A 19,269-nucleotide genomic window follows, 5' to 3' on the forward strand; every position below is an offset into this window, starting at 1 on the left:
CTTTTTCTAAAAATGCGCCGCTGAAATTTTTTTTTTGATGAATTGTGAATTTAATTTCAATTAAATGAAAATCATGTGAAACATCCATCAATGAATAACTATTTGATAAATTGATTTTTGCCTCATAGTGTGGATTTATATTATAAAAAGGAGAAGAGAGCTTGAATGGTTAGCCACGCTCGTTTTTCGATTAAGTAACCGAATGTAAATTGTTTGCAGATATGTTTTGAAGTAATCAGTTTCGCACCCGACAGAACCACTGTTGATATTATATTGTATTGCCCAGGTTCTGAGGGATACTGGGTCACCCGATGGTGATTTGAATTGAGGAAGCAAACATTATACATTTATGTATAGTTACACATTAATGTTTGTTTATATGAGTAGTGCAAACATGTTAACACTTTTCATGTTTTGTTTGTTTAGCTCAGAAAGCCTAGCAAGATGTTGGTATATTCTTCTTTCTGGCTCTGTGCTCATGAAGGACTCCATGTTTTTGCCTCCACGCAGGTATGTGCTAATAATATCACTGTGCCAAGCTCATAACAAAAATGTTGTTCTGTTAATTCAAATATTGGTAAGTGTTTCATTCCATGGCTGAAGGAAAATGTTTGAGAGCTTTTACCAGTCTTCTAGATCCGTACTGAATACATAAGATTTTAATGATACTTCTGTTGATGTAATTTTAAAAAAAATCATTTTTATTGACATTACCATGTACCACATTTCAATCAAGGTTATAACACTCGCAAGGCAGACTATATGTAATGAGGTACAAAGGGAGAATATTCACAGTAGTACAACTTTTTTTCATTGGTGAACTTTAAAATATTCTCATGTTGTTTCTTCAGCGATCCCAAACTCTGTTATTGTTAGACTGTGCCCTAAACATTAGAAGAACATATATATCCCAACACTGTAGTAAAATAACAATTCTATACCTCCACATCTGTCCTTCCACATATAGGCCAACAATGGTGTGCAGAGACGCTAGGAAAGATTTTCCCTATTCTGGCAGGGATGAAGTGTGATCTGTGTAAGATTAAAACAATATCAATTGAAATCTGGAGTTGTGTACTACTTTGTGGGGATATTGCACTGTCCTTTGCCGTTCCTTGTCATGAAGTACTCTGTGCATGTCAGTTTTCCACTGGTTTTGGAGCATTGACAACTCTGCAGTGATGGGCTGCAATTGGGTGTGTTAAAGACACCGAACTAGTTTATGGCCCGGTCCAAATCTGTGTGTAAGGTCTGTAAGAGCTTGCGTGTTGGTGGTTCTTGCGGAACCGCCTGCCGTTTGACACACAGTGCTGCTTTCAAACATTCTTATGTTCTGAATTGCCCTTCATGTATGTCATATTGCTCATGGAAGCTCATCAGAGTGTTGGTGGTGTATAATTCTCTAACCTGAGTTATATTGTTAGAAGACCAGTGGTTCAAGGTCCTAGAGGGGAGCCTCCGAGCGCACAGGGGGAAACCCTATCGCAGGAAACGCTGAGGCAATGGGGGTGGGTGTTGGGTAAGTAGCAGTCCTTGCACCAGTGCAGAAGCTCAACTGATAACATCGAACAATGCTGTGACTGTAACTGAGCAGGTGGTTAGGAAATTAAAGCTCGGTGTCGATTGTTCTCAGTGTACAGTTAAAAAAGAATTTCGCTCACAAATATGATTTGAAGTGATATCACATCATTTTGCTAATTTATTAGTAGTTTCAAGGGTACATGCCTCACACTGCTCAACAAAGGTTCATGAAATATGGTACCAAAAGCTAGAACATGAAGTGAAATAAAAAGGTAAACAGGCAGAAAATGAGAATTTAAAGCCTTGAATAAATTTTTTTAAGTATGATTATAAGAACTCAACATAGCAATATGTTAATAGAAATTGCGGGGCAAGATTTTAAACTAAAGTATTACAAGTGAAAGCTAGTTGTTAAGGGTGGGTAAGGCCAGGAGAATTTGTGAGGCAGCATGCAATGCACGTTGATCATAAAGTGGAACCAGATGAGCTGGGGCGAGTGAGCTAGGGCAAAATTAGGTTTGATACCTTAACTAGAACAAGCATTGGATCTGGCTTAAACAAAGTGCCTTTTCAGTCAGTCGTACATTTATGCACTCAGTAACTCATCATACATGCACTATCACTCGTTCTTGCACAACCCAATTCAAAATAAAACGTGCACAAACTCAACAAGCATTTTCTAGAACAATAAAAAATTCAAATCAAAAAGAAAAAATATCACTGCATAAACTTTTCATTTGTCATTGCAATTAAATGAAAGTACAAAATTAAACGGAGCATTGGCCGGCCATCTGGGAATAGATTGTCCATAGTGTATCATTTTATTGATCCAAGATGCCTGACACATTGCCACTAAACCTGGCGGCCATTTTGGACTGTGAAAGCATGATATAGTTTGGCCAATACTATTCCAGGGTGGTGCCCGGGAATAAATGCAGGTGAAATGATGGGTAAGCCAGGGGCCCAGCAGCTACAGCAATAAATGAAAGCAAACAAAATAAAAATGAAGAAGAGGAAAGAATGAAGAGGGACCTATAATGAGAAAATGGAAAAGTAAAAAACTAGCCCAACATCCCTGGCTCTGAAATATATTCAGTTTCAAGTGGATGTGCACATGTGTTCAGGCATTATTTGGTCACCCACAGGGCAACCGTGCTAGTGTCTGGAGTAGACTGACCCATTGAATCATGCTTTATGCTGTGAAGGGCAGAATTAGAATGTAAATGATACTAGAACAGAACAAAGGCTTAAGTGGGCTTAAACCTCCTTATGCCTCTGTATATAACGTGTGTTAGACCTGGCACCGTTGGCGTGGGCCTCCATTCAATTTTTTGCTGTTGCCTCCTATGTTTTTGCTGGTCTAGATGCTTTTTGCACTTTGCCACTGCTATTCAGTGGCAAAGTGCAAGTGCTCCTTATTGTAAATTGTTGTACTGGATTAATGACTCCATGATTGGCTATTTGATTTACTTGTCAGAGCCTAGTAAAGTGCACTATGTGTGCCCAGGGCCTGTAAAACAAATGCTGCTGGTTGGCTTGCAGCACTGGTTGTGCCACCCACAGAAGCAGCATGTAAAGTGTGGCTCAGGCCTGCCATTGCAGAGCCTGTGTGCAGTCTGGGACTGCCATGTCTACTTGGCAAGTGCACCCACTTGCCAGTCCATAAACCTTCCCTTTTCTACATGTTAGTCACTCCTATGGGCAGGGTGCATTGTATGTGAAAGGAAGGACACGCCCTGGTGTGTGGGGCATGTCCTGATAGTGAATTACAGCCAATTTCGTTTTTCACTATTGCAAGCCTAGCTGTTTCTATAGGCCAGATTGGGAAGTTTGAATAGAACATCTCATAATCCTAACTGACCCAGGGAACAAGGTAGAAAAACGAGTTTGGTATGCTTGAACTCCGAATGTTAAAATACATCTTTTAGTGTGGGTGAATTTTACATTCTGTGTTTGAAAATACCACTTTTAGAAAGTAGGTATTTTCGTGCCTACCAATCCAGTATGCCTCTGCTATGTGTGTGTATTCCATGTCTAGTTTGTGAGTGACAGGGGGCTGAAGAGGGCCTTGGCTCCAGCAGTCTGATCAGTCAGGGCTAGGCTGAATAGGCCCTGGATTGAATAGAGTGTAGAGGGAGGAGATTTCCTTTCACTTGCCTGAGCCTACATAGAATTGAGAGTAGGGGGAGGAGATTTCTTTTCAGCTACCTGGGCCAGGTCTCCATTCAACAATGTTGTTGCCACCTCCTGCCAGGAAACTGCATCAGGGAGGACAGAACTGGTTTTGACTAGGTACATACACTCTCTGCCTTCAGAGAACAAAGGATTTAGTAGGATAAATATTGGGGCCCAGAACTTTAGATCACTTCTGGGAATCAAGACGGACCTTTGCCAAAGAGAGAAACCAAGAAAGCTGAAGGAGGAGACTGCCCCTGTGCTGTTTGCTGTTGGCTGCAGTGGTTACTTATTGCCAAGGAAAGGAGAAAAGGAACTTTGTGTGTACTTTATCATCTTGAGGAAGATCTCCAAGGTCTTGAAGATGATTTAGCCTCCTGTTCTGAAGTCTCAAGGACACAAAGACTTCACCACAAGCTCCCATGCATTTCCTTGCTGGGAATTCTGCCTGCAGAGAGGTGCCTGCTGCTGTTTTTGGGACATCTAGAGACTGCATGTCGCTTGGAGCTGGAAGCGCGACGCAATGAGGAAGAAGCGTGTCGCCGCTGCAGAGGTTGCTGTTGCATCACCGGAGAAGCGCGTCGCAGGGCCTTTTGCGGCTTTCACTGAGTTTGCCACACAGCCTTCTGGCATGCACACATCGCATCCAAGTTGTCGTATCGCATCAGAACATGCCATTTTTTGCATCTCACTGGATCGTCGCATCACATCGAGGCGCCATCTTGTCACATCAAACCTGGAATGCGCTAAGAAACCGACGCATAACCTCCTCTCCGTTAAGTACAGACGCATCACCTCCCCCGTAGCATCCCCTTTCCTGCGACCCTTTTGTTTGTATTGCATGACGCATCTAAGGTACTTTGAGAGTACTGTTGCATTTACCATCTACATTGAACTGAGCTATTCTACCATGTTAAAGTCATATTCTTGATATTGTATTGTGGATTTTTGTCATTTAGTCTTGTTAAGTCTAGTAAAGATTACGTATTTTTCTAAACTGGTGTGGTGTCCATTTGTAGTGTTTTTACTGTATTACCGTATGTGTTCACAAATGCTTTACACACTGCCTCAGAGATAAGCCTGTCTGCTTGTGCCAAGCTACCAAGGGGGTGAGCAGGGGTTATTTTAGGAGTGTATCCCCCTTTCCCTGGCTAGAAGCAAGGGTACTATTTGAACAAAGGGGTAAAAAAACCATTGCCAACCATAGATCCCCATTTCTAACATGTATGTGCTACTTTATTTTACTGCAGACGCTCATTAGCTAGCTAAAGCTTTCAGTCCAAAGTAAAAAAGTAAGATTAAAGTACTTTAATATATACACACACACTTGAATTTCACAAAAAAGGAATAACTTTATTGTAATTTTTCATAGTAAACAAATCGGACTTATGACATAACGTTTCATATTGAACAATCAAGCCTATATCCTTTATCATTGGCTCAGCACCATAACCATATATTGAATTTAGCATAAGCTTTCCTACTGGGCAACCAAGACGTATACCCTCTAAAGGTTGCCAAAGTATATACAAACTTAGAGTTGGCAAAAAGGAAACCAAGATAACAGAAATTCAAGTCTCCGGGAGAGCACCTCTGCCGTTTGAATCAATACCCAATAAAAGTGTCCTCAAGGCCCATCAATATGCTGATGGCATTCAACATCTTGTCAAAATCTTCACCGCTACAGCACTGAGTGATCGTAAATCTGCTGCAAGCTAATCCAGAATTGGATGTGGAGTACCTACCTATAGCTCAATTTAACAGATTGAATACCTCTTGTTCGTCATTAGTTCCAAACTATCACAGATTCAAGCCTGGCTATATGTCATGTACTAACAACTACAAAAGGGTATGGTTCCTAATATGAAAAATTAGCCAGTGGACTAAAAATGATTGTGAACTATTTAGGCCTCATATCATCTGATGGGTGTCTGAAGGAGTCTTCTTTTAAAGGACATAAACTCTCACCCACCAGTGTAGTGGCATGCTTCATTTTAGGGCTACTCCTCAGCAGGAGTCTTGTGATGGGTGACTGTTATGAAGAGAATGGAGAGGGTGGAGCTTCCTATAAAGTATTTATACAGAGATTACAATAAACAGTTAAAATACCTCATTTGGGACCTAAAATATCTTTATTCCTGTCATCATGTGGTATATCTAAAATGAAGGATGATAATTCGAAGCTGTGTTTTGGCCAGCATGTTTCAGTCCTAGTTTCACCAGTAGGAGGTGCATGTAGGCTTTCTTCAGGGCCATCTACTGTAATCCTCTGTATTTCAAACGCCTTAATGGGCTCAGGAAGTGAAAAGAAACAGAATACTTGACCCCGTGATCTTTCTGCCATACTGTTGCAGTAGTATGTAGGATCTGTTTTAGAAATAGTACATTGAATTATGATTTTCACAATTTGTGGTATAAAATTCACAAATTAACACAGACCAAGACGTGGCAAAAATGTATATGTTTCTCACGTTGTGCGAATGCTTAACACAGTGATGTTTCTAGGTGATATTGCATAACACTTAAGGTCTTACCTTGGATGAGTTTGAGTAAGGCTTCGGCACATGAAATACGACCTAGGGAACTATTGAAGTCAAAACAAAAAAATGACAAGTACATCTGTATTGAATTATCACATTTCAACTGTTTGTATTACATAATCAAACCTCATCAAACTAACATTCCATCTCTGATTCCAACAAAGCATTCTGCTCACAGTACCCAGAACCAAATGCAGAAACAGAGGTGATAGATTATTCTTAGTCGCTGATCCACACATTTGCTCCACTCGCACACAAGTAGTGCCACCGACCTCTTGGCCTTAAGGAAAAAACATACTCCCCCCTCCTCTATTCTAACAAACCACCTCCATTCCTCTGATTGCCATACTGTTCATATGAACACATAGACCCAGATGAGACATCCCTTCTCTTGGACATTCTCACTAGCTGGTCATTTATATACTCTTTCTCTAATAGTATAAATGTCTTGCAGAAAACACATATTTTTTAATGTTATTTATTTTTTAAAACACATTGTTATTGGTAATTATATTTTTGCAAATAATAGCTGGGGGATGCCAGTGGTCTGGACATCTCACCAGACCGTGGCATGTTGTCTCCTCCTACCGTGGCTACGGAGGAGGGAGCGTCTTACGCTGTGGTGTTGCGTAGGGCGGCCTAGGCCCTAAACCTCGAGCTACCTACTGTGGTAGTCAGGACTAAGCTCCTGACAGAGGTGCTTCAGCCGGCAGCAAGCTCTTGGGAGCCCCTAATGCCGTTTAATGAGGCCCTAATGGACATCCTTTTGGTCACTTAGTTCAAGCCCAACACAGGGGCTCCTGTGGATAGGATGGTTGGCCAACGCCACCGGCTGCCCCTAGGCGACCCCACTTTCCTCTCCCAACATCCCTATCCGAGATCTTGGTGGTCCAAGCTTCAACGTCCCAAAGCGCATTCCCTAATGCACCACCGGAGGGGGAATTCAAGAAGCTGGATCAGCTTGGGAAGAAGTTGTTTTCTTCCTCCAGCTTAGGGCTGCGGTCGGTAAACACCTCATGCTTGTTGGGCCGTTATTCCCACTCTGTGTGGTATAAGTTGGCGCGAGTGCTGCCTCAGTGTCCGTAGGAGGCCCAGGCCGTACTCTCCTGTGCTATTGCCGAGGGGAGAGATGCAGCAAAGTTTACCATCCGCTGTGTACTGGACACTGCCGACTCACTGGGTAGGACCGTTTTAATGTCTGTGGCGCTTCGCTGTCATGCCTGGTTGAGATTGACTGGCTTTTCTGGGGATGTCCAGAACACTTTGATGGACATGCCCTTTGAAGGCCGTCGCCTGTTCGACGACAGGGCAGTCAGTGCGCTAGAACGCTTCAAGGACTCTCTGGCTGTGGCCAAGTCCGTGGGCCTCCCCACTACGTACTTGCACAGTCTGCCTTTCGCCACTTTCGTGGCCACGGAAGGGGTGCCCCAACATGTACCTTTCAGAGCCAGAGGCCAGCGCAAGCTGTTCAACCTCAGCGCGGCCGGGGACGTGCGAACCACTAACGTGGTTCTGGGGGCCAGCGGGCGGGCCAGTCCATACCGCCCCCGCTGCAGCAGCCTCCAAACCCTCCTAGTACGACCTTTCCAGCCCATCAAACACCAGTGCGTGGCAGGATCTGCCATCATCTCCACCGGTGCACCATCATGTCGGAACGGTGGGTTTTGCAAATAGTCCGAAGGGACTACTCCCTCCCCTTCGAGACTACCCCTCCAGCCATGCCACCCCAGTACCATTGCATGTCGGGGGATCACCTGGCCCTTCCCCAACAGTAAGTTACAGCTCTTTTTGCCAAGGGAGCTATCGAGCGCGTCACTGCCCCAGAAGTAGGTCGTGGTGGCTATTCCCACTACTTTCTGGTGCCCAAGAAGGTCAAGGGCTTGCGTCCTATCTTGGATCTCAGGCACGTCAACCGCTTCCTCCAGAAGGAGAAGTTTAGAATGTTGACCCTGGCTCAGGTCTTGTCTGCCCTCGACCCTGGAGACTGAATGGTAGCGTTGGACTTGCAGGACGCTTATTTTTACATCCCCGTCCTGCCAGCCCACCGGCGTTACCTGCGGTTCACGATAGGCCACGAGCACTTTCAGTTTACCTGCTCCCCTTTGGCCTTACCAGTGCCCCTCGGGTGTTCATGAAAGTGATGGTGGTGGTCGCAGCTCATATGCGCAGATCAAGAGTTCCAGTCTTCCCCTATCTCGACGACTGGTTGTTGAAGGAGGGATCGCCCAAGGCAGTCGTCTCCCACCTCCAGACTACGGCCGACTTCCTGCATTCTCTGGGGTTCTCCATCAACGTGCCGAAGCCACACCTGATCCCCTCTCAGAAGCTCCTCTTAATCTGAGCGATTGTGGACAAGACACAGTTTCAGGTTTATCCTCCCGAACAGCGTGTCTGGGATATTCGGGCTATCATTCCGATCTTTCAGCCTCTATCTCGGGTTTCGGTCAGGATGATCCTGAGGCTGCTGGGCCTCATGGCCTCCTGCATCCGCAGGTCGATCATGCCAGGTGGCATATGCGAGCTCTGCAGTGGGACCTGAAGTTCCAGTGGGCGCAGCATCAGGGGAAACTGTCCATTTGCGTCCAGATCTCAGAGGGTACTGCACGACAATTAAAGTGGTGGCTCACGAACCAGGATTGGGTCAAAAGCAGATCCCGCTCCCTTCCCCAATCAGAACACACAGTGGTGACGTGTGCATCCCTTCTGGGATGGGGCTGCCACATGGGAGAGGAAGAGATCACAGGCCTCTGGTCTCCGGCAGAGTCTGAGCTCCACATCAACCTTTTGGATCCGTCTTGCACTTAAAGCATTCCTTCCCTCTGTCCGGGAAAGAGTGGTGCAGGTGTTCACGGACAACACCACCATGTGGTACTGCAAAAAACAAGGCGGGGTGGGGTCGTGGACCCTATGTCAAGAGGCTCTCTGTCTCTGGACATAACTGGAACATCAGGGCATATCCCTGGTGGTTCAACACCTGGCAGGTTCACTGAACGCCAGGGCGGACAAACTCAGCCGCAGGTGCATGATGGATCACGAATGGCGTCTTCACTCGGAGGTGGTGCAAGGTCTCTTTCAACAGTGGGGAAAGCCTTGGTTAGATCTATTCGCCACCGAAGAGAGCGCGCAATGTCAGCAATTCTGCTTGTTGGAATTTCCAAGGCGGAACTCGCTAGACGACTCTTTTCGTCGCGAGTGGAGTTGTGGTCTTCTATACTCCTTTCCGCTATACAATTTCTGCCCAGAGTGCTGAAGTAGATCAAGCGCGACTGGGCCCAAGTCATTCTTGTGGCTCTGGATTGGGCACGAAGAGTCTGGTATCCCGAGCTGCGCAACATGGCCATCAATCCCCCGATCTGACGGCCTCTTCGGGAGGATCTTCTGTCGCAGCAGCAGAGGACTGTCCTCCACCCAAATCTGTCCATTCTCCACCTCCTTGAGTGAAGATTAAGCGGAGGCAGTTGACGTCATTTGACTTGCCTCTCGAAGTCTGTGATGTAATCTTAGCAGCCAGGCGTCCCTCCACTAAGACGGTATACGCCTGCAGTTGGAATACATTTGTGGCATGGTGCACAGAAAAGGCTGTAGATCCCCTTTCTGCTCCTCTTTCTGAGAATCTCTTGTTCCTCCTGTCTTTGGCCCAGCAGGGCTCTGCTCTGGGGCACTCTTAAGGTCTACCTCTCGGCCATTTCTGCCTTCCTGATCAGCCTTTTATTTTCAAGTCCCCTGTTGTAAAGAGATTTCTTAGATGCATTACTCATCTTTTTCCTCGTGTTCCCTTCGTAATGCCTCAGTGGGACTTGTACTTGGTTCTTACTTATCTGATGTGCACTCCCTTTGAGCCGCTACATAACTGTCCTCTCAGACTATTCACTCTGAATGCTGCTTTTCTGGTGGCCACCACCTCTGCGCGCAGGGTGAGTGAGCTTCAAGCTCTGTCTTCCAAACCACCCTTTCTGGCTGTTCATCCGGACAAGGTCGTCCTCGGAAGTCTACCTTCCTTTCTTCCAAAGGTGGTCACTTCTTTTCATATTGGCCAAACCATTACTTTTCCCCCTTCTTTCCGCCACCACATCCTTCAAACGAGGTAGAGAGGCTCCATCATCTGGATCCAAAACGTGCGCTCTCCTTCTACTTGGATCGCACCAAATAATTGCGGGCCGATGACAAGCTCTTTGTTGGTTACGCGGGCGCTAAGAAAGGTTGGGCCGTTCACAAACGGACCATCTCCACGTGGATCGTTCTGTGCATCAAGGCCTGCTATTCTTTGGCAAAGAAGGAGCCTTCAGTGGGGCTGCGCGCCCATTCCACCAGGGTGACGGCAGCTACTACTGCTTTGGGACGGGGAGTCCCCCCTACATGTTATGTTATGTTACGAGTTTGTTGAAGCGCGACAGCTGCCCCAGCAACGGGGCGTCCCGGTGCTGAGAAACCATATCATAACCTACTGAGGGGGGGGGGGGGGCACGGCTAAGGCAGTGGGAACAGATGGGTTTTAATTGCCTTGCGGAACGTAAGGCAGCTACATGGGCATCGCTGCACACGTTCACCAAGCACTACTGCCTGCACAGCCAAGTCCGGAGAGATGGCTTTGGCCATTCTGTTCTCCAGTCTTTAGTGTTACTTGTAATAGTGTTCAATAGCATCTGTAAGGACGTCTGCAATGAAACTTATAAACAAGAAAGACTAAAAGTAAAAACAAATTGTCTCATGGGTCTATCACTAGAACCAGTTTCGTATTGTCCAAGGGTCTCAAGAGCAGTAAAGGTTGCAGAAAGCATGTGAAAGCATTTAAGGATATTGATCCATTTTATTTAATGGATGTGTGGGGAGGATGTTCTCTTGTCAGCGAGGTGGGGCATATGTTACTTTTTTAATAGGAGTGTTTGTTTTTGTTGTTGAGTCAGACTGCGACATGCAGCAGTGATTTGTTATAGTGGAGACATACCACAGTGACCAGCACGTCTTGTTCTTAGATCTGCATGGGAGAGATTCTCCCAATAACTTTCTAGACACTTTTAACACTCATTTTATGTCCATCCTCGTTTTTTCCCTCACATTTTATGTTTACAATTACCACTTTCTCGTTAAATATTCAACCAGAAGCTCTAAGCATTTTATTAGAAAGTTTGCGTTGGTCCAGCATGTCCTCAACAAGGATGTCCCATAACGTTGACCGGTTCGTTGCAAAAGCCTCACCAACGTGGAACACTGGGTGCATAGTGTCTGTAGACCCAAAGCAAGGCAGCACAGATGCAGAAAAACAATGCTTACTTCTTGGAGCTGGTGGACTTCCCATTACTTTGCATATTGACGTTTGCTGGCATTGATTCATCCCATGCAGCGTTAATTACAACACTTTCTGTCATGCACATAATTGTTTTTTCAGTGTGGAGTACTTTGTTGAAAAACATGTGGGCATGCATGTGTGTGTGTCCGAGGTCTCTGACTCCAGTGAACTGCTGATTGTGCCACACTTTTAACAACAATCAAGACCTTGTGCAGCCCAAGTACTTGGTTTTTCTTTTACGTGCGGAGTAGATATCTATATGGTATTGTCGCTGCAACATCATTATATTCTTAGTGAGGTGTATGCATACCGTTGCTTACAGATTGTGACGCGATTTCACATAGATGCAGAATTTGCATCACATATTATAATGCGTTTTCCATTAGGGATTGACATTCTCTCCAGAGTAAATTTCTCTATAACACCCAATTTGCAGGCCTTCCCTTTGATTTCTCTCTGTCAAAATATTGATGTACATAAATCCGGAACCGCATGATTGGCATTTAGCTTTGCCATTTACCTGAGCATATCTCCATGGGTTTACCATGAAATGAAAATATCCATGCAATAGGATTTCCTCTCTCTTGATTGCTAATGTCTCGAAGTTGATTTTTGTTGTGTGTAAGAACGCCGACATGGCATACTATAAAAAAAATGTGCATTCCATGTATTGGAATTCCAGTTATTTTCCATCCTTTGGTGTTCTTAAAATTATTAGAAAATATTAAAGTAGATTTGCAAGAAGTCTTGCAAATATTGCAGACATTTTCTTCAACCCATCAAATATGATTAGAGCAATTGCATATTAAGTCTCTGTTGTTTTGTAGCGAAAATGTATTTCAAACCAATGCCACCTCTCTGTAAGGACTTAATGAAGCAGACCTTAACAAGCATTGGCAAAGCCAACAGGTCCTGGCTGTGTGAGAGCTATGGTTTGGCAATGTCTTTTAGCCATGTTGTACAGCAGCGTGGCTGCTGTTAAGCATGGCTAAAAGTTAGTGGTGTGGCATACCATGGAGTAGCGTACAGTGGAGTACTGAAAAGCTTATAAAATAGATAGATAGTTTATTAACGTTTGGATAATTGAAATCATTACCTATAGTAAAAACAAGTACCTTCAAACCCACCTCTCCATTTGATTCCTAATTGCATTCGTGTGGCAGTTGAGACTCTGTTTCTGTCCTGCAGGTAACCTCCGAGTCCTTAATGCTCTAAGATTTCAAGAGTATCATTTATAAGTACAACCTGTTCATGCATTGCACTTGTACTGCATAATTCTCCTTTGAGTCCGTGAAGAGGATCCAACAAAAGCTAAAATTCATATTACAAAAATTCCATATTGCACTGTTTCCTTAGTGCACTTGTCCCTCCGGAATAATCCTAATGACATGATAGGCCCGTAGCGTGAACACTGCTACCCATCATGAAAGAAACGTTTATGCCTTACATATGTTTGTAAGATATAGAATAATGTATCAGTTAGTCAGGCAAATATCTTTAAAAAAATATAAAAGAGTGTATCAACTAGTCAGACCACAAAATAAAATACAAATTCATTAGTCATTAATAATTGTTCAAAAATACAAGACTTTCTGTTGGGACAATTTTATGCTCCATCCTTTTAATCCTTTTAAGATTGATTGACTCCAAGTTTCCAGGCAGAGGGTTTGTGGGCTTGTGGTTGAGACAATTGGTAGCGAGATCATTGATGTGTGGGCAGTGATCTCTTTCCAAGTTGTCTCCTATTCAAAATGACTGCATTGGGTCAAAAAAGGGCACAGATGCCATTGTGAAATGAAAGAAAGAGCTTGTAGTTGAAGAGAGATAGTTCCAAGCCGGCTGTGAGTCAGTGGTAAATCACCCATTTAAAATTCTCAAACTAAGTGCCATGACTTCCTTCATAATATATTTACCATTGATGTCCCTACGCATTGTTTTATATTCTGCCTAGTTTGGTATACACCAAACAAAATCCTGTTGAATTAAGTAACTGCCTCATTTCAAGAAATACATCTGGTTCATAGTGAAGTCCCTTGTTAAAATGGTGTTGAGCTGTGGATAGTCTTGTAGCCATTTTATTAGCAGATTGTTCAAGTTAACAAAAAAAAACAATCTCTTGAGTTGCTGTCTTGGTGTGCATATACTTTAGCAAGTAACAAAGGGTTGTCGGCCTCAGGATGCTAGTCTTTTAATAGAACTGTCAGCATTTGAGCATCTTGATTTTCAAAATGCTTGATGCCTATTTTTAATGAAACAGCTATATAAAGCGCTAAGCCCCCCATGGAGCTGCCATATCTCGTTATCTTTGTGGCAGCATTGAAAAAGCCAAATAAGTCTTCAAGGATCATCACTCAGCCCCACCCTCTTCAACGTCTACATGAGCCCCCTCGCAGCCATCGCACGCAAGCACAACCTCAACATCATCTCTTACGCCGACGACACCCAGCTGATCCTCTCCCTCACCAGCGACCCCGCCACCGCCAGAGCCAATCTACACCAAGGGATGACAAACGTAGCCGAGTGGATGATGAACAGCCGCCTGAAACTGAACTCCGACAAGACGGAAGTGCTCATCCTGGGCTCCGCACCCTCCGCCTGGAACGACTCCTGGTGGCCCCCCGCCCTGGGCAGCGCACCCAAACCAACAGACCACGCACGTAACCTGGGCTTTTTTTTTTTGCAGAGTTTTATATAGCGCGAACTAGAACCGAACCGAATCAGTTATCAGAGCGCTTTACATAGCACCAGTTATGTTACATGAGGACACACTTTCATTTTAGGCACGGGGAGATTAAGTGATTTGCCCAGAATCACAGGGGGTTTTTGGCGTCGTTACCGAGACTCGAACCCAGATCCCGAGGTCGAGCGCCTTAGCCGTTAGGCCAACCCCTCTTCATCCTGAACTCCTCCCTCTCCATGACCAGACAAGTCAACGCCGTCTCCTCGTCGTGCTTCAACATCCTGCGCATGCTATGTAAGATCTTCCGGTGGATCCCCACCGAGACCAGGAAGACGGTCACTCAGACCCTCGTCACCAGCCGACTGGACTACGGCAACTCCCTCTACGCCGGAACCACTGCCAAACTCCAGAAGAGACTCCAGCGGATCCAGAACGCCTCAGCAAGACTCATCCTCGACATCCCCCGACACAGCAACATCTCCGGACACCTGAGAGACCTGCACTGGCTCCCGGTCAACAAGAGAATCACCTTCCGGCTCCTCACCCACGCACACAAAGCCCTACACAACCAAGGCCCAAGATACCTCAACAACCGCCTCAACTTCTACACTCCCACACTCCAGCTTCGATCGACCAGCCAAGCCCTCGCCGCCGTCCCCCACATCCGAAGAGCCACCACAGGAGGAAGGTCCTTCTCCTACCTGGCCGCCAAGACTTAGAACTCCCTCCCGACCCACCTCCGCCTGACCCAAGACCACCTCGCCTTCAGAAAGCAGCTCAAGACCTGGCTGTTCGAGCAGTAGCGGACCCCCCCTCCCCAAGCGCCTTGAGACCCTCCGGGTGAGTAGTGCGCTATACAAATGCCTTGATTGATTGATTGATTGAAGTAGGTGGGGTAATCTAGACCAAGTCTCTTGCAAGCAAATTATGTCACAAGAACTGAAATAGCTTCCTATATTTGTATCTGTTATTTTGTTCCTTACAGCATTAGTGTTCCAGGCGCAAAATCTGTTGGGCCAGTGATTATGCATTAGAAGAATACAAAGAATGTCAAGCCTTCCAGGCTAAGTCTGCCTTCATAGATTTAGGAGAGTCCGCTCTAAAGTTTCGATGTGGATTACGGTGGATGGTTCTGTTTCTCATTTATGCTTCTTATTGGATGTTTGATAACTGAATACACACGTTTAGTTGTTTTTTCCCTGCTCACCTCTGTATACTTTATCCTTTCCAGTAGAGGACTGGGGTACAGGGCTGGTATATGCGGAGAAACAGCAATACCCCATGTTGGAAATTTTCCCGCAACAATAATCTGGAAGTAGAGTTAGAATACCAAGTTACTAGTGAATGCTTCCTTCCATTCCTCCCTGTGGGAGTTAAAAATTCAGCGGTCTAGATGTCGGAGGACTAAGATGACTAAGGGTACAGAGGGCGTGCAAGAGTTTTAATATGTTGCCACGGTTTTAAAAAAACACACCTCCCTCTAGAGGATAATCAGGGCGGAAGATAGTGCACCTACAACTGAACAGTCATCCAAGGTAGCCAAATTGCAGATACTTGTCTCTGTGCTATTGGATTTTTACCAGGTGGCTTTGAGTGTAAGGAGTGATCTTCAGGAGCAGCACCCATGATGGAGGTACTTGTATCTGCTTTTTCAAAGGGTAACTTTTTGCTTTGGGAATTAAAATCAGCCTTTGGGAGTTGAAATCGGTTTTAAAAATACATGAAAAAAATTGTGCATTTCAAAGCAACGAGAAAGAACAAAGGTGAGGAAGAACACGTGTTCTTGGTCCATGCTTCTGAGGGGAGCTAACGTAAGAAAGAACGGGAAGCTTAGTGGATCTAAGTAATTGAAAGATTGCAAATGAGTGACAACAAAAACAACTAATGGTATGCTGTAGGCGGGTTATAAGCCCACTGAATTGTACAGAATACGTCTCACACCACAGCGCATGTGCTGTGTGTGCGAGACCGAAAAACAAGGCTGTGACCACTGCCCGTGCTGGGAGGCCTGTGCCATAGCATCATTCTTCACATGGTGAGAAACTCATTCTAAAGGCTGCTATTAGAGCATCTTCCCTTTCACCTTTTCGTGGACCACTAAGCGTTCGCTGTGGAGCAATGTGGCATGGTTGCTGACATATTATTGCAACCTCTGTGCTAGTCAATGGCCTAGTTATTCTCGGAAATAAGGTACAATGATTAAACAATTGGTCTGCAGTTTGAATGGATGCGTTAGCGGATATTGTCAGCCTCGTGCCATATGCCCGAATCGCAGGGAGGGACCGACACATTTTCACACTATTGGTATGCATCGTAAAGCCTCTGGTTTAATAAAACCGCTGAACGACTCCCATGTCCAGGAGTGTGAAGCCCACGAGCCATGTTTCTGTGGCGATGAGCTTGTGGTCTGTTCTTAAGCATTTTCCTGCTCGGCTCTCAGCTGTATCTTCTGATTTATTGGGTGTAATTGCTGCAGAGCATTAGCCCTGCATGGGCGAAGTGTTGGTGACAGGAACTTGAAAGCACTGCTCTTCTGCCGAGCTCACCTTGACCTCCTGGGCTGCGAGACTTGATGTGTTTTGGCATCTTTTCTGCAAAGGACTCTGGGGTAGAATGTAAATGTGCTCCATTCACGCACCGGGTGATGCGGGCCTAATTGCAGTCTAGTCTGCCTCGCGCGCTTCACCAGGCCTCTCGTGGGCCTGAGCTGATATCAAGTGAAGGGGCGCCCATGGGGGAGACGTCCGCACTCTACAAAATTAAAGCACTTGTCCAAGTACGTTGTGCAAGATAAAAGGGAAAATAAAATTGCATTTCCCAGACACACAGGTCCGATCTTTGAAATATTTATTATTTTTTCATATTTAAAGTTCTAAGTAGGTAGTTTTTTTTTAACAAGAATGTTAAATTACTTTCTCTTTAACTACACTGATAGTTCATTTTTAATCACCTCGCTCCTTTTTGATATTTAAATATTTAAATAGTAGGTTGAAGTATGTTACTCTTTACGTTATTGCTTGTAACTCAGGAGCCTGCCATGATACAGTATCTATGAGACTGATGCCAGGAAAACTATATGTCATCCATCAATAGCCAGCAATTCCTGGTCTGAACTGTATTCAAGCATGCCAGAAGATTTTGCGAGGTCTGGGTCAATAACTTCATTGAGGGTCCACATAGCACAAGCACTTAGGGGCTGATTTCGATGGTGGTGAGACCGCCACCGACAGTCCTTCAGTGGTGGTCTCTGCGCCATCGTAGTCCAGCTTCCCGCTTGCCATATTACAATGGTGTGCGGTGTGTTGGCGGTCGGGAAGACAGTCTGCCACGCATTCGATGGGCTCTTCGAGCCCGCTTGTGCGTTGCAGGCTGCCATAATCCCTACAATGGTGGCAGTGCCTGCCAGGCAAAGCCATCGGGATTATGATGTCCCTCCCCACCAGGTGTTTCGTGGTGGTTCACCCGCGATGAAGAGGTTGTCAGAAAGGGGCATTGTGGCCGTAGCGGACCCTCTGACCCTTGATTTTGGGTGTTGGGGGGCACCTATGGTGCCCCCTACTTATCTCTCCACCATGTGGCAGGCACCGCGCAGTGCTTGCCACGTAGTGCAGGGATTTGTGCACAGTGCATTTTTTGCTGCCAGCAGCACCCGCCGCAATGCAAAGAATACATGGTGCGACCGCCATCATAATCCCTCTGACGGGACCGCCGATGGCTTGTCCGTCGATCCCGTTTACGATAGGGTGGTGGGCAGACATAAGTCCGCCCGCCATCCTAATCGGGCCCTTATTTGGAAGTTGGAAAAGAAACTTAAAGTCCAACAGGGTAAGCTAAACCATTGAATTCTGACATCTGGTGCCATTTAGTGGTATACCTAGGATAGGTCAAGGGTTTAAGTTCCATTAGTGCAGGCGGGGAATGCACCTGGCCGAGAGACGGGAACGGGCCCAGTCACAGTGCATAGCAGGGAATTGGCTGTTAACTTTTCAGGGTGAAGGCTACAGAGGGAGTAGAGGATATGGGAACAATAAAGGAGTGGGAGGAAATAATAAAAGGAAATGAGAGTGAAAGAAGAGGGTTAAGGACTGGAAAAGGTGACAGATTGGGAGAAGTGTATAAGGTTGATGGAGAAAGGAGATGAGGATTAACAAAGTGGGCAAGAGAAAAGAAAAGCTGTGAACCAGAAGTAAATCGAGTAGGGAGCAATTGGATGAGTGAGGAACAGATGAGGGGGAAGGGAGAGATTTAGGAAGGGGATAGGGAGGAGAGCATTAAATGGATGCAGGAGATGAGAAGAACCTGGTGTAGATATGGAGGTGATAAAGAAAAAAGAGTAGAATGAGGAAATTGGAGACCGAAAATTACTTAAGTCCAACAGGCACAGTGACACCAGGGTCCAGTGTTGTTATGGGCGCTGCATCTTATTTATAGTTATCAACAACAGGGGCAGCCCTGAAAACCTGAACCATGGGCAAACAATACTTGAATCATAACAAGGGTTCAAGTTAACACAATACGTGCATCAATACGTGCATCAAATTTCAAACAAAAAATCAAAATACCTAAGGCAAATATTATAACATGAAAAATATGGAAAATTATACCAATAAAGGCACAGAAAAGGAACAAGCATTGGAAATGCAATAGGTCTCGCTTTAGGAAAGTTTGAGCAATTGGTATTGGAAATGACACTTTTTTATTTATGTGTTGGTTTTGAAAATAGCAAAAGTAATAGCTTTGTCAGTTACAATGTCAATAGTTTTAACTTTCGTAAATGTGACACCTATAGCATTTGTAATGCAATGTGTGTTGTATTTACGTGACTTAGATGTATTGATATTGCAAATAACAATGGCTTTTAATTTTGTAAATAATTAATACTTCAATAAAATGTATTGTAATTTATAATGGCAATAGCTTAAACGTTTGTAAATAACTTTTGTGAAGATTATGTTCAGTGTATTTTATTGTGACGAAAATCCAAGAACATTGCATTTGCACCTACACACACACACACAGCCACACACACAAACACACACACATAGATGTGGTGGTGGTGGATCTGG

General features: G+C 44.9%; 1 protein-coding gene across 6 annotated transcripts in view; it reads left to right on the top strand.

The window, feature by feature from the left end:
* The window catches only part of RAPGEF6 (Rap guanine nucleotide exchange factor 6), an 885,786-nt gene that overhangs the window by 253,981 nt on the left and 612,536 nt on the right, over window positions 1-19,269 (top strand). For all 6 annotated transcript variants that reach the window (XM_078653140.1, XM_078653141.1, XM_078653136.1 and 3 more), the window contains exon 4: window positions 427-510. In XM_078653140.1, the coding sequence (XP_078509266.1) occupies window positions 427-510 (84 nt within the window). The remainder of the gene's footprint in view (window positions 1-426; window positions 511-19,269) is intronic.

The sequence above is a fragment of the Lissotriton helveticus genome, chromosome 7, assembly GCF_964261635.1.
Source record: "Lissotriton helveticus chromosome 7, aLisHel1.1, whole genome shotgun sequence".
NCBI classification, from domain to species: domain Eukaryota; kingdom Metazoa; phylum Chordata; class Amphibia; order Caudata; family Salamandridae; genus Lissotriton; species Lissotriton helveticus.